General features: G+C 37.0%; 1 protein-coding gene across 3 annotated transcripts in view; it reads right to left on the bottom strand.

The window, feature by feature from the left end:
• DMD (dystrophin) overlaps positions 1 to 16,546 on the bottom strand; it is a 1,230,427-nt gene that overhangs the window by 116,689 nt on the left and 1,097,192 nt on the right. For all 3 annotated transcript variants that reach the window (XM_009283051.2, XM_009283049.2, XM_009283050.2), the window contains 2 exons: positions 12,943 to 13,021; positions 1,842 to 1,902 (listed from right to left, as the gene is read on the bottom strand). In XM_009283051.2, coding sequence (XP_009281326.1) covers positions 1,842 to 1,902; positions 12,943 to 13,021 — 140 coding nt within the window. The remainder of the gene's footprint in view (positions 1 to 1,841; positions 1,903 to 12,942; positions 13,022 to 16,546) is intronic.

Genomic DNA, 16,546 nt, shown 5'->3' with positions numbered 1-16,546 from the left:
GGTGGTGGATGCCCCATCCCTGGAAACCTTCAAGGTCAGGTTGGACGGGGCTCTGAGCAACCTGATCTAGTTGAAGACGTCCCTGCTCATTGCAGGGGGGGGTGGACTAGATGACCTTTAAAGGTCCCTTCCAACCCAAACTATTCTATGATTCTATGAGTGTAAATATGAAATAAGACTGATGAGAATGAGTAGAAAAATGACTGAGGACAGCTGGAGAAGGGAATAGATGTAATAGGCCACTAAGACTCATTAAAACTTGACCAGTTTGTTTTACATCTCAAGGACAGCAAGTTTTTCTATAAAAGATGTGGCTGAATTTAAATTTTAATTAAACTAGTAACGCTACAACTCTTTATGGCTATGAAGATATTTTCCAAAGTGAATGAAATAAACCAAACTTGTTCCTTTGAATTTGTAAATGGCCTAGAATAGAAGATGAAATAGAAAGTTGACACCGACAACTAGTAAGGAATAAGCAAGAGCACCATTGACCATTTTAGCACAAAGAGTCAACAGTCACCCATCGCTGCTGTATGTGAGTAGCACAGAGAGAGGTGGGAAGCATAGCACGAAACACATCTTGTGCATACATTAAGAATTGCCGAGGCATCTCTCCCCATACAGGCAAGTTATACAATGGAAAAGAGAAAAGGGGGATCTGTTCCTTCATAGTAGTGCCATATACTGGCTCTGACGTGCCAGAGCCCCAACTTGCATTTGCTCCACGTAGATTTCCCTCTCCTCCTTGACAGAGCTTTCCAGCTTCCTTGAGACTGTTTCATTATTCATAGCCAAATGCAAACAGAAAAATTACAAATTTAACGCAACGGTAAATCAACTTACATACAGGTATAACTGTACGTCTGTATGGCACTACAGACAGTTTTCTTCATGTGTAGCATTTCTTCAAATGCTCGTTCTGAAGCTGCTGTAGCAGTTCACCTTGTGAAAGTTGCAACTGAAGTGCCACTGCAAGAGCCATCTGCAACCAGATGGCTTCAGTGACACTAGTTGAGTTTGCAAAGTGTTTTGGGAATATAAGGAGGAACCATGTGAATACGTGTATTAAACAACAACCCATGTTTCAGTTACTTGCACTACAGTCTTTATCGCAGGTATTGCATACATAACTTCTGAAGGAAACAGGTGATAAATAGTTCAAGGCACATATTGCAGATTATAAAGAACTAGAAAGAGAAGGAAAAATGTGTTAAAACTTCTTTCTTATTTGCTGTGTAGTGGCTCTGTTTAGGGCACTAGAAGAAGGTGTTTCCAAATTGTTGATTTTTTAAATTTGCCTCTCATTTGTTATGCATACACATCTCTTAAAGCAAACTAGCTTAATTTGGGAACTAAACTCCAAAAGAATAGTCCAGAGGGACTAATTTGTCCCTTGTCATTCCTCAGCTACAGGCTTTACCAAGTACTCTCCCTAAAGGAATTCATAGTATAAAGTATGTGCATTGCTATGTTAAAAAAACAGTGTATCACATTCACAGCTGCAATTAGGAATAGTTTTTTTGGTTTTGCAAAACCTGTCATACATACTCTTCAGTGGACAATGGTACAAATTAAACTATAATCCAGATACCCCAAAGCTTTACTTAGTTTGCAGGTGATTTACAGTAGCATAAAACCAAACAACTTACAAATCAGTGCATCCTACTATGTTTTTAAATAACTAGCACACTTCTGTGAAATTTAGTGCATACTTCACTCCTTGTTGTTCTTCCCATTTAGACACCATAGGAGCAGTTCACGATAATCTAAGAAAATTACCAACTATTGTTGTAAATGACAAATGTAAATAGTTAGAATGAATTACTATTTATACTCACTTGATATAATACGGCACTTTGTTTGGTGAGATTGCCCTCTCCCAGGGGCCTTGGACAGAAGCTGTTAACAACAAACAAACAAATAAATAAATAACTGCACACGTACATTCATACATACAAACATACCTAGAAGAGAAACATGGAGGTCAAGTTCAAAGCAAACGGGAAAGACAACGTTAATCTCTAGAATTACTATTTTACACTCGGCCACGTTGATAAAGGTCTGTTTGCTCAGTTGCCCGTGAAGGCAGGAAGGATTAACCTGCTGTTCTGAAATTTCTGTCTAATCTGAGAGAAATTGAACTCATTCAGCTGCAAAGATAAAATACAAAAAAACCTCCTTGACTACTAAGCTTACAGAACAGATACGAAGCAGAGCAAGCGACCTATCTTTCTGGCATGTTCTTTTATAGGGTTCTGCCTGCTAATGTGTTTGACTGGGTTTTCTTCAATTTCTTTCCTTGTGTGGTCAGCGCTTTCCATCCTTCCAGGAACAGAATTACGTGCTTGTTTACATTTTATGTTGAGTGAAGTTACACTGAGAGACCATTTAAGTATTTTGTTTATTCTCTTGTTGACTTGTTCTAAATGGAGAAAAGTTTTATTTTTATTTCTCCACATTACTAACTGTGTTTTATTGACTTCTAATAACAGCAAATAATGGAGAAAAATGACAGTGTGATCACAAGAAATAGAGAGGAAATGACATTGCTTACTCTTGGCTGTCACAGTGCTAAATATCAACATCAACTTACAATATAATGAAAATATTTTGTAACAAGGTTTTATACAAAATTCATTGTAGGCAAAACAATTGCAAATAATTTCTTATTAGAAGTTTTATTAGAGGCAGAGATATCGTATAGTTTAGGCCATAATCAGAAAGATAATTTTTTTATTGAGTTTGTTATCTGTCAAAATCAGTATAACCAATAATTTTCATTTTTAATGTGGTGATTTCTTTATATGCAAAGTGATTTAGTTGGAAGAAAAAAACTTGTTTGCTTCAGACAGTGTAACCCTTCTTTTTAGTGACCCCTGCTGTTCACAAAGGAAAATAATTGTTACTGAGACTCAACTAGTAATTAGCTGCTTGATCATTTGGCTCCAAGTATTTTCTTTCCCTCTCTTGTCCAAAATAGATACTTTAAAAATGCCCCTCCCAAGTGGCAGGTACTTTAACAAAGTCAACAAATCACAATCCATACAAATAAAAATGAACAATATACACATTTGATACGTTTTGTACCAGAATTGTTAACAAGATTCACAGGAGTCAGTCTACGGAACGAAATATACTGCCCCTCTCTTGCCCACACACTGGAGTGCGATCAAGAGTTGGAGGAAAGAGATGAAACGTGCTTATAAAAATGGCTGTATAGGGAAGCCTTGCTATTTTGGTAGAGTCGCACACACATAAACGGGGCTGGAAGGAGGCTAGGGACCCCACAGAGGGGAGATAAATCAGACAGCAGCAGTGGAGGAAGCTGGAGCCATTCTAGATGGTCTGAAAAGGAAAAGCAACTGGGTAGAGGGTGCAGGCGGGGGAGTGGGGCAATGGCTTTTACGTACATTTTAGGCAACACCGAGAAGCTAGGGAAAGGAAGGAATATGTTTGGAAGAAATATGAATGTGATAATCCTGTTTTAGATTGCTGGTGGCCAAGGAGTTATGAAAAGCCTACCACAGCATCTCTGTAGGTTCTGCTGTTGTCTTCAACCCCCAAATAACCATCTGTAGCTAAGCTGAGAGTATTGCTTTCCTATTACTTACACTTACATGGTTTTGCATTCTTTAAAAAAGAAAGGTGAAGTTAAATTTCAAAGGTATGAACCATGAAAAGAGGTAACTCTCAAAGTGTGCGAGAAACACAGAATTTGAATTACAGTGTTAGAGCCCATGGAAAGATAGCACGCTGCACTGCCATTGAAGTCTGTATCATGACCTACACATACAGAAGCACAGAACTGTGCTCATTTTCAAATACAAATACAATTTCATTTCACGCTATCAATTGCTTGGTGATTTCTTTGTATGTTTTTATTCAGTAATACTAACCTTTGTGTTAATATGTTGTCCATCAAATAGTTTTAAAATTCCTACTCGGTGACAATGATAAGGTTTCTTACCCATGGGAATGGGTACTATCTGAGGACTAATTTGAATAGGATTATATCAAGTTATAATTTTCAAAAATAAAATACCCTTCAGTATTAACTAAAAATTGACCCTCTTACATATTTCTGTCCCAAAAAATCATTAAAAATCCCAACGGGAATACCACCAAGCTACAGTTCTTGCACTTCAGATTTGTTTTTAATCAAATACCTAAAGGACAGAATGGTTTGCTGCATATTTTTTGGAAGGTGTATTTCTTCTGTTCCTTCTGAATTAATCTGGGTAAGAGCTTTGCAGTCATAACTTATTATTGCAGAATCTTACATACGATAGTGTTCTTGATACATTAGAAGAGGAACAAATACTTTGCTTTCATGACAACTAAGTGCTTTAGGAATAACAAACAATTCTGTGATGTTCTGCATAATTGGATTTAGTGTTCCTTCAAGAAATTGCCGTGAAGCTCTCTATAATACCATTTTGCTTTCCTGGATGATTCTAGCCTTGCATAAATTTGAGTTGACAAAACACGCGGTACTTTTTACAGCTATGCTAAGAGAATAATAATTTCATTTTTGGCAGAAGCCCAGAAGCTGAGAACAACTGTTTCTTATCTCTGGTTACTAGTACAGGTTTACTATCCATTACAAAGCTAGTGCAGGTAATGGATATATATATTTAATTCCTAGTTAAGACCACTTTAGTAGCCCATCCAAAAACTCTTGCTGGCAAAGATTTTTTTATACAACACTGTAGTATCCCTGTGTGCTACAGCACTCAAGAAGCATTTTCCTGTTTGCTAAGTGTAATTCAAAAGTGTTTTATTGTTTTAACTTGCACAGTGTAAGAACCCATTATCGTACACCCAGCTACTTGCAATGCCACTGACTGAAATTAAATACTACAACAAAATATGGGGCATTTTAAAAGTGAATTTAAATTTCCCTATATTTTATTTGCATTGATATACATTTTAATGGTTACCTAATTTGAGAGTTTTATTTCTTTCTGTTTGTGTGCTAACATCTGAGACTTGCTTTGCCTATTCAACTTAAGTGAACACCGTTTGTGACGGTAAGCCTACAATCCTTATTTGTTTGCAGAATGTATAATGAAACGATAGCATGCTGGCTCTCTGAACTTCAGCAGTATTTTAATCTATGCAGGGATCTGAATGAAATATTAAATAGGACGATAGTATAATTTTATCTGTGTTGGTATTACAAAAAATAATCTGATAAATATTTCACTGTAGCACTACAAACATAATGAAAAATGCATGTATGTTTACTAGTAGTAAACTATTTCTCCTCCAGCTATTCAAAGAGTAAATTTAGTATGTCCATATTTAAAAGTTACTCTCAGTGCTCCTTATTTACATAGTCAGCACACACTTCTAGTCACTATATAATGTCATAAGTGTACATTTTCAGTTCTAAATACAAAGGAAATCTTTTGACTCTCATTTGTCACTGGGGTTAAAGAATTGGAAAAGTTTTAGGACAGAAGCCCCAAAGTAGCACTGCCTAGTACCCGTACACTGTTACAGATATCTTCTCAACTATTTATTTCTTAGAAATTTATTATACATGCATTTCAGCGTCATGGTAGTTAAAGCTGAGTTCATTTATATGTTCACAGTCAAGACCTGCACGACCTGCTTGGTGGCCATAGTAGCTGTAACTCAGCAAGGTGCTTTATGATGTTCGCATTTTAATAATGCTAATAATTCAATGATTCAGTCTAAGAACTCTACCTGCATGACTTATATTGTTCTACCTGGCGTTATCATCATTAATATCTTTATGCAAACAGAGCTAGGAATTTGTTTATTTATTCACATAAAGTTTGTTTTCATCCCAATTATTTTCACTGCAGCAAGGTATGGAGTTGGTGACTTCAGACAAAGGCAGACAGGGAGGATGAAATGATGAGACAAACTCTGCATCTGGAAAGACTCTGATCCCCAAGAATCAGAAGTTCACATCTCTGTAAGGTACCTTAACCTTTCAAAGAAGATGCATTGAGTGCTATTCCAATTATTTTCAAATGAGACCATTATACGTGAAAAACTATTGCTCTCCACAGACTATAAAGAGCTTATGTTTCTCTTCCTGAGAGAATATGCTAAAGCAATGTTTCCCCTCCATAATCAGTTCATGTTATATATACCCTGGCAGGGTGCCATCTCCAATAGGTATGCCTGCACAACAGTGGCACAATAGAAGTGTCTGCATAATCTGAGTGCTTTGAGATCCTTTGCAACAGATGTCAGTATACATCTGTGAAATATGATTTCCCCCCCAGATTTATAGAGAATTGACTTCTGAATTATGTACATTTATTATTGCGCTAGGTGAGACCAAAGAACAATCAGATCACCTTGAGTAGCACTGAGGTCTAATGTTGCAGCATGTAGTTGAGAAACTGATGTCAGAATACATTGGCTACACAATTTAGAAGTTACAAGGCAGAAACATCAGTCAAAACTTGTCTTTCATAAGCACTTCACAGCATGGGGTCTATTCTGCTCCAAGCTCGCGGTGCTGCACACGTGGATGGATTCGTGGGCATTTTGGAGATAGGGAGCTCCCTCTCAGCTGGGATTCTGTTGTTCTTAAAGCCAAGCAAGCACTCACTACTTCCCCGCAACGCTAGCAGTACTGTCTGTTGCTGTAACACACATGCAGACATTTACTGAATATGCTATTTTCAGAACACTTCTAATCAATTTGAAGAAGGGTTTATTAGTCATGAAAAAGTTCAGCATGGGATCAGGGCCAATTACAATGTCGGTCAATTTACAAGAGTTATAAAAGAGGCCTTTCCTTTTTTCACAAACACAAGATATTAATTACAAGGAAAAATTCCTTGCTTCTGGGTGAAGAGAGGGGGAGAACATCATTATTTGAAAACTGACTTTATCATTTTGTTCAGAAATTTGTATCCCAATGTATTATAGTGGAAAGGGTCACTTAGCACAAAAGTGCAGGAGAGAGGAAAACATAGGTATAAAGCTGGAATTCCATAAATCCTGTTTCATTGTGAATCAAATATATTATTAAGCTTTATGGAGACATTCTCTGTGGTTTTCCTGAAAAGAAAATAATAGAAAAATTAAAACCCACAAGAGAAGGACTGGTGATCATATGACCTGATGACATACTTTAGCTGTAAAATTAATTCTACTAATGTTATTCCAAAAGTAATAATAAAGAGATTCTCTCAAAAATATACCAATGTTGTATTTCTCTGAAAAACCTTTAGCAGTCAGGGAAAGGCTAGCACTAACAAAAGTTGTAACTATGGTCGCGATATTCTAAACAGGAAGAAGTGGACTGAAGACATTTTCCCCTAACATTAAGCCTGATTTACCCATCACACAAGTCTTGAGGTTCAATTGGTGCCCAGTGCTGCTAAAAATTCACCATGATAACAACAACGGCAAGACCTGTGACATGAACTTTTTTTTGTTAATACTTAATAGTTTTCTTTTTTCCTTCTTCAGAAGCACATGCAGTCATTTTGCATTTATACAAAAGTAGAAAAAAGTTTTCTAGCAATCAGGCTCCTCTAGCTAATATGGCCATATTTAAATAAAATAAAAAAATCCCTTTGCTTCCAGAGAGTTCTCAGAGTTTGGCTGATTCTTTTGTGACCACTTATCCTCTATATTTATATTACTACCTGGTAATATTTTCTATTCAAAACATCCAATGTGATATCTAAAAACATTAAATCATATATCCAAGAGACATGGATGAATGGACATGGTCTTCAATGTCTGCATGTCAAAAGTGATATCTGGAAGACAATATAATATAATGTATGCAGTGAGAAATAAGAGAGAAAGGTATAGCTGTTAGCACTGGAAAATAATCTATGAAGTGAATGGATAAAGTGTCTTAAGAGTCCTAGAGACCAGTCATTTTTAGAGTCAGATGTCTTAATTAGCAGGACTTGCCCTTTTAAAGATGTCTGCCTGTGCAAGAAAGCTTCACTAATCTTTGCTTTGCATAATAGTCTAAGCACTCACCTAGAAGGTGGGAGATGTCAGCACTTGACTTCTCTCCCAGCTTGAAGGAATTCAGACCCACATCTCCAATTTTGCAGGAGAGTGGCCTAAATAACCGAAGGTAAACACAAAAGCACAGAAAGAAGAAAAAAACCCCACCATATCTGAACCCTAACAGCTCTGAGCTTATCCAGAGAAGGAGAGACCGAGGTTACATAGCCCACTCCTGTGATTGTATTTTTTATTTTTAAGCAACAATTGTCTGACATAAAATGCAGCAGATGCACTCTGATCTGTTGGCTCCAGCATTCGTAACCTTTCTGTTTCTGAATGAAAGCTGCTACTGTTTCCTCATTTCATGTTGAAGTCAGTGCTGTTCCTGCTTGGAAGTCCAAAACTTAAAGACATAGTTAGGTATCTCCAGTTAAAATATAGTTCCTAGCACGTATTTAGGTATGCAGATTTAAAAGTCTGGTACTGATGTATCCAGGTAGCAGAAGCTTGTAGCCTGGGAAATACAAATCACAAAGTGTTAGCTAGATGTAAATCAGCCTTTTAGACTTGCAAACCTAAATGTTCTTTCTGTTCCTCGTATTTTCAAGTTCTTCACCTTGATGAAAGTCCGTGTTCTCTGAACTTGGGAATCACAAGCAGTGCCTGGGATCTCCCAGCTGCACTTGTAATTGCCAGTTATATCTGAGCACTATTTCAGGCAGTCACTTCATTGACATGCTATACATACTAACAGATGGCTCATACTGGAGCTGGACAGTAAATTACAAGGTTTGCTTATGCTTTTAAAAGATGTAATACCATCTATTTTTTAGTGATCACAAGTAATGCACATGAATGAGCTATCACATTAAAAATAAGATTGATGGGAGGCTGGCTAGCACAGCAAATATTAAAAACAATCTGAAATCAATCCTACCTCTCATTTATTGCATCTCAAAAAAAAAGTAATAACCGTTGTGACAAATATAGGTGGGTCCTCCAACAAGAGACAATGAATCCCATTCTTTGTAAGAGGCAGCATCACAGACAAGAATAAAGGAGAAGTCAAAAAAAGTAAAATTATTCCAGAGGAGTCACTGAAAACTCTGGAGCTGGCATTATGTTTGAAATTTGCAGGTACTCTTTTTCACACTTCAGTTACTGTATATAGTTTCCAAATTAAGCACCATCATCCATGAAAGGATCTTTTTTTTTTTTAATTACTTTGCTAAATATTACCAGTTTCTCTTTAATAGAAAGGAGAGAATTTTTTTTTTGCTATTTTTTTTTCACACCCTAATTTAGATCATTCTAATTAAACAGCAAAACCTTCAAAACCAACAAACTCACTGTGGATTCACAAGATAATGTCACACACACGCAATACACTTATCAGCTATATCTTAACAAGTATTGCTGTGAATGCTGGGAGCCTCTGTCCTTGGCAAGGGATAAACTGAGGAGGAGCTGGGAGTCTGTGGAGACTGGCAGAGTTAAATGAGCTTGGGGAAGCATGAAGGACTGATCAGAAGATCAAGGGCTGAGGTGAGAGCGCCCAGCAAAAAATGTAGGAGGCCTGGAGAGAGGCAAGGTCATGTGCTAGCAGAAAGGTAAGGGCCAGTTTTGGTGAGAGTCCTTTATACTTGAGGGCAGCCCAAAGCCTTGGTATAGAGACAAGTGTCCTAGCTCCTTCATCATTACTTTCACTCACAACCAGGAGATGACTGAATTATCCTGTGCCACAGTATAGATAAACACTGTCACCTGGTCAATTAGAAGAAGAAAGAGTGGAAAGAGAAGGTTGAACTGCATGAAAGGACAATGGAGAAAAATTGTCCCTAAATTAAAAACGCTACAAAGGAGGAGACTTTTTTTGCCTTTTTCACTCCTTATCTCTCTAGCTCACACCTTCCTTCCCATCTCTCAGAAATAGCTATAAGAATAGCTCTTAAAACAGGCTGCAAGTGCTTAGAAATAGGGACTACCGCTTGATTCCTTGCCTGCACAGGGCACGACACATATGAGGTCCCTGCATCACTCCCCCATTATTTTTGTGCTAAGTTTTCAACAGCCCTATGCAGCTTCAGTTCCAACCAAGCGGAAACAGATGACACTAATTTCTATATAGAAAATAATAACAAACACAAACATTACTGCAGATTAGCAGCTCATATTTATTTCTTCCAGATAGGAGAGAAATGGAATTCAGTCACTGATTTAATGTGAATTAAAGTACCACCCGTTTTGCAGAACTACTTAAAGGTAGATTAACTCTTAAAGGACAATTTTTCATATAAGTATGTAAACACAGTTGGGAGCTGAAGATCATCGCTCACACCTTAAGGTGAGCAAGCATGTATGGTAGAGGGAAGGTTGATGCTGAGTTTGAGAGTATGAACTGATTATTACTGGCATATAAATTAGGTATGAAATAGCCAATAAATTGCTTATTTTCCTTACTTATTACAGTTTGCATTGATCTTATGTGTATCTCAGCTCCTTAGATAAAAACACTCTGCAAGTTGAGCTTATAAAATAAAACCAGAGAGCAGAATTACCATGATTTATCTTTTCACTGTTGTTGCCACAGTTAGACCAATCCAACTTGGACACTGTTTGCCATGCACTGAAAGATCATTTACAAGCCACTAAATTCACCTTCATTTGAGCGGCCCAATTCTGTTTGGCAACCCTTATGTTTTACTGGTTCATCCCCAAAAGTACAGATACAGAAACAAGACTAGTGCTAGATGGCAAAGACTCTGGCACTCTTTCCTGCAGCACTACCTCTCCAATAGATGTGCCTCCATCAGTATAGGGATGCAGCAGAGTTAGTACATGAAAAGCATGTAAAAGCATGATCTTTTCCTTCGGTGTAGTAATAGTACATGACACTGAAGAACTTGATGCTTTTGGAATTTTATGCTTATGAAAGATGGGACTGATAGATGCACTGGCAGTTTTCAGTGACTGAACACTTATACTTAGGAAGGATTCTGTAGATATTTTCAGTGCTTCAAATACCTAACTTTTGCATGCAAATGTAGGAATATGTATTTGCACATGTATTTGCACTCACATCTAAAAGAGAGAGATAAACACATACACATGTCCATTTTTTCTCAGTGATTTGGCTATTTCCAAAGTCAACAAGTTTTCACCTGGGTGCTTTTCCTAAAGTGATTCTCAAGTGGTAAGAAGCGTCCAGAATGATTTCCACTCTTTGCTGGCTCTGGTTAGTACACAGAAGAATAATGTATCATCTCAGTGTCTCACTAATGGTGGGTGGGCTAAAAAGATGTAACTATCATAACAATGAGCAACTTTTAGATTGATTAGTTTATCAGTAATAAGGCAGAAAGGGTCTAGGACATAACTGTCACACAAGTTGCCTGGCTGCACTCAGCACTGGCACAGAACAATGACGTGCTGTTCAGTGTAATAACGTAGTTCAGGTCACTCTAGCCTCTTCCAGATTGCAATATATGCTTGCTTAATTTACCCTTCAAATTTATTCTTTCACCAGGAATACACTGTGTGTCAGAAGAAAAAACAGGCATCGGCTTACATATTGCATTCACGTCATATACCCATAACTCTCACATGTTCAATCTTCACAAGTCTGATTTGCAGTTATATATACTGAGCTGACAAATTACTCCCGGTGGTTAAGAGTTAATTAAGAGAGATTTTGAAAAAGTAGTAGAAATTACAGAAATAGGGCTTATTTCTTCACAGGATCATAATTTGATAAAATAAGCTGCAGGGTTGAATAATTGTGAGCCTGCATTGTGCTTATATGGCACAACATTGAGTCTGGTTTTGAATTTGCAGTTCACCCCACTGAGAATCTTCAGTTTCCCATTGAGATTTTCAGTGGAAAAATGGTTAACCAATTAAAATTACAATGCAGTATCAGCTGAAGAAAAGTTTGTCCTTTACCCCACTGTGGACATAGCTGTGCAATAATAGCAACATCTATTTCTGATGTCTGGGTAGCTTGTCCTTCTGCATGTAGGAGACCATTATCCTGTGACTGTGTTCTGTTCTGCTGATATAATCTCTTAAATAAAGTTTTATTGTTTGCTTTCCTTAATTGAAGTACAATAGAAAAGATGTGGCCTTTAAGAAGCTTCACTTTAGTCACTGCCTTGGAGCTTTGAAGGTGTTTCAAGTTGTCTTTCAGTGTACTTCAAAACATCCTTGATAAAAGAGTGTGTGTGGAGGTGGAGTGGGAATATTACTGGCAATTAAATTTTATGCAGAGTTGTGAAAAGTTTACTTAACTGCCATCCTTCTGCCAACTTTCCCACTATAGTTTTGATCCTCTCACTGCTCTGCTAAGTGATCAAATCCTGCAAAATATTTTTCTTGCAGGTCTTATTTTGCCCCTTTTTGGAGCTGAATATTTCTTTGAACAGATAAACCAAATTTAAATTTTTTTGAATCCTTTCTGGGTTACAATAATCAGAAACTCTTACAATTTTTAATATAATTTTAATTTGTTAGTCCTAAAAGGGAACCTTCAAGCAATGAAGGCCAGCCTTGCATTAACAGATGTATGGACAAACAGACTTGATACTAGCAGATATTTTCCTTTTACCCTGGACTATATGAACTTATTTAACAGTCTTCTGCTCCCAGTAATGAAAAAAGTGAAAACCATTACAATACAGTCTAAAATAGAAACTCAGGGCAATAACTGGCACATGGCTACAAAAATATCAATTAGCTGTGTGTGCAAGCTAAGCAAGAAAAATGGGAAATTACTCACTGGTAAGAAAATGCTGGGAAGTAGGGCCAAAATCCCTGTGAGCTTCATGCAGTTGCCTCCCTGCTCCCAGTAATGAAAAAAGTGAAAACCATTACAATACAGTCTAAAATAGAAACTCAGGGCAATAACTGGCACATGGCTACAAAAATATCAATTAGCTGTGTGTGCAAGCTAAGCAAGAAAAATGGGAAATTACTCACTGGTAAGAAAATGCTGGGAAGTAGGGCCAAAATCCCTGTGAGCTTCATGCAGTTGCCTGATGCGCTCATCAATGGCCACCTGTTAAGAGAGCAGAAAAAAAATGACTCATCTAAACAAGTAACAAGTAGCAAATATAGTCAGATACTTTTTTCATTAAAGAACATTCTATTTAAAATTAAGCAGGCTCTTACAACAATCGTTAACCCTCAGGGCTTAACTGAGATTTAATGTGTCTTATCCAAAAGAAAGGAGGTCAAAAAAGGTTTGGGTTTGGTTTTTGGTGGTGTCCCCCCCCCCCAACTTTAACTGATGCTAGAACAAGTTAAAAATTAAAAGGCTGATAAATAAAGGTATAGCAAATTGGCCTGACTTTATGTACCTGAAGAGAATACAACTACTGTTTGCCAATATTGAAGTCAGAAACATTCCTCTATGTTAATACATTTACAGAACTACCTGTACTTTTTGAGAGTATACTATTATAAATCATCATGTGAAAAGTAATCTCTTTTAATGTGGACATGATAACTATATTTTAGCTGAATGCTGAAATGAGGGTAACCAAAAAGCATCTGGTACAAACATTTCTCTCTTTTAATCAGTCAAATCCTAGCCCCTCAACCCTTTCCTTGGAATAGTCTGTTGAAGAACATGTTGATCCTAATGTTTTGTTGGGTTGGTGTATTGCATGAAAACACAGATGCTAGTTTTAAAATTGGTTTTATCATTACCCTTGAAAATTCCAGTACAGTTAAGTATCAAGCAAGCAGCCAAGAAGGGACGGTTGCTATAAGATTCCATAGTGTATGAATGACATCTACCAGCAGCTTTATAGCCTATACACTAAAAGGATACCATCATTAAGTTAGGCCTAAGAATGGGATTAGGTAAAGCAAGGAAGAATGTTTGAAAGTAATGATAGAATATTTTAGAAACGTATTAAATAAAATAACTGATAGGAAGCAGATTCACTTAACTTAAATATTGCCTGTAAGAAAAAGCATTGTACCGACACTGGCAAAGCAGAAGGTAAAAGTGATTGGTCTGTTTTTATTGTCCTAATTGTGAGATACATAACAAGGAAACAAATAGGTTGCACAAGTAAAAAGCAATCCACATTTTAAAACTTTCAGGGATTTTTTTGGTTGTTGGTAGAAAGAAGCAATTGTATAATAACTGGGCACGATTCAGTTAGAAGGGAAAAATAACGATAGAATTGACTAGCTCTTTGATATGGCTGTGTGTGTTTGCCAAATAACCTCTAGTGCCCAAAATCTTGTTTCACTAAACAATAGAAATTTAACATCAGGACGCGATTTCTTTGTTTACAGTTTCAAAACTGACACTATGACCAAAAAGCCCCCCTTCCTTTCTTTCCTCAAGCCCTTTTTCAGATACTTTTCCCGCAGCTTCCTCCATTTCTATGCTTTCTTTTCTCCTCTGACTTCCTATGCGCAGACACGATCAATGTGATTTTTTGTTAGTCCCCGTTGACTGGCACCTCCCCACATAGCTCAGCTACTAGCATATCACCATGTAGCCTCTGTTCTTATTTCTACTGTTTTCTTGAATCCAGAACTGGTCACAGTGCAACATTTATGTTGGTAGGTTTAAGGCAGGCACATGCTGGCTCAGTCCTATGACCTGTGCTTTTTCTGTTTAACCTCACTGATTGCTTAGCTAGACAAGACTAAGCCTAGGAAGAGGCTGAACTCTGTATAACTTCTGAAACTGTGGGCAGAAGAAGGCTGGATAAAGGACAACTTCAGCCTAGAGTGAAGTGCATGGACAGATGTTCTGTTAAGCAATACTTCATACTAGGGACTGGCTTTGGGCTTGAGTTCACACCTAATTCACAACATAGATATAAGCTAGGGAAGTCTGTAAGTGCATAGAAAACAACGATAGGGCTGCTTCTGGTCATCAATATCATTAGCTTAAGTATAGAAGCATAAACTAATGTGATATTATTTTTAACCAAGAAATGGCCTTTCAATGAAGAGTAGGAGGATAATCTTATACATAAAAACAAACACACACAAATAAAAAAGATACTGGAAAAATGTTAATGGAATTATATATACTCTTTGAAATCCTCTTAAAATAAACCTCATAACATACCTATTTTGTCATTAGGACATTATTGTTAGTAAAGAAACATAAGGCTCCTCCTTTATATTAGTACTTACCTTTCAATAAGTCAACTAGGATGGAAAAAGTACTTTCTGGCATGCAGAATCTCTAAAGAGAATGAGAGCTCTACAAATACACAGTGGGGAGCAGTGTTTCATATAGGAGAATGAAAACAGCCAGCTTGTGGTCAGAACAGAGTATGGGAACCCTTTGGTGTGTGTGACCACTGCCAGTTCACAGCCCATACAACTTCTTTAAGCGTGCTAAAACTGAGAATTTCAATCACTTCAAAATATCCAGGTGAGCTTTGAGCTGCACAAAATTATTAAACTGAGATTTTTAGCCATATATGCACATCCAGCAAAATAAAATACCTTACACACTTCAGGGTAAACTTTCAAACTGAACAGCCTTGGATGTGAGCCAGGAAATACCTCTGTCTAGAGGTAGATTTTTGTCAATACGGAGATGAATAAAACATTGGAAAATCTTGAGTATTCTCCAGGAAATATCACCTGAGAAAACAAATTTATTCCATTTGGCTGCCAGGAAATACCACTTATTGATGTATCGGCATACTACCTTTTAGGTGCCAAAAGATGAACTCATTGTTGATGATAGAGAGCAAGGAAGATTATTGCAGTTAGTCTCTATGAATTTTACCAAGACTAAAATGCAGATGATAAAATAACAGAATTTAAACCTACAGTAACTGGGGTTATTGTGAACAATAAAAACCCCACAACTGAACAAACAATGATTACTTAAAATTACAGAATAATGTGTCTCTGATCCAATAAAATCAGAGTTGGATTTGACTTTGTGGCTTACACCCTAACTACCTGGAGAAGGACAATCATATCCACCTAAGTCTTCATAACTGATTTGTGATTCTTGGAAAAAAAAAAATCTTACTGGCACATAATTTTTTTTTTTAAATTCATTTTCAAAAACAAGCCATAGGTAATTCCCAAATTTTAAATTTTGTCTTGTTTTCTTCCAAGTCAAGTGAAATAGGTTCTTCCAATATAAGCACAAACAGTACCCTATGTATTTTTGTATGCTATGCTCTGAACCAAGTGCAGTTTTCCTTAGAACAAAATGATGCTGTGAAAAACTGGAGCTGCGAGTGAAGAAAACAGCAAAATTTTCAACCTGATTCAAGCATTCATTCTCCTTGCTTTAAATGGAAGAAAACATATATACTGTTAATGAAGTTTTGCAAATACCACTCCCTGCCATGTCTCAATAGCCAAAGGAAAAATTATGTCTGCCGACTTCAGTAGTCTCTTCCTACTAGTATCAGCTTAGCCAGACTAATATGCAAAAAGTAATCATCTTAAAGGCACTGTTTCCAGTACATAACATGCAAGATTGGACTATGGATTGGATTTGGGTATCTTTCAGGTAAAACTCTCTACAGTATTTCTCCACAAGTAATGTTACTAAAAAAAAAATCAATAGGTGGAT

The sequence above is a fragment of the Aptenodytes forsteri genome, unplaced genomic scaffold, assembly GCF_000699145.1.
Source record: "Aptenodytes forsteri isolate BGI_AS27 unplaced genomic scaffold, ASM69914v1 Scaffold2, whole genome shotgun sequence".
NCBI lineage: Eukaryota > Metazoa > Chordata > Aves > Sphenisciformes > Spheniscidae > Aptenodytes > Aptenodytes forsteri.
Note: the sequence above shows the minus strand (reverse complement) of the source record. Positions and strands in the feature narration are given on the sequence as shown.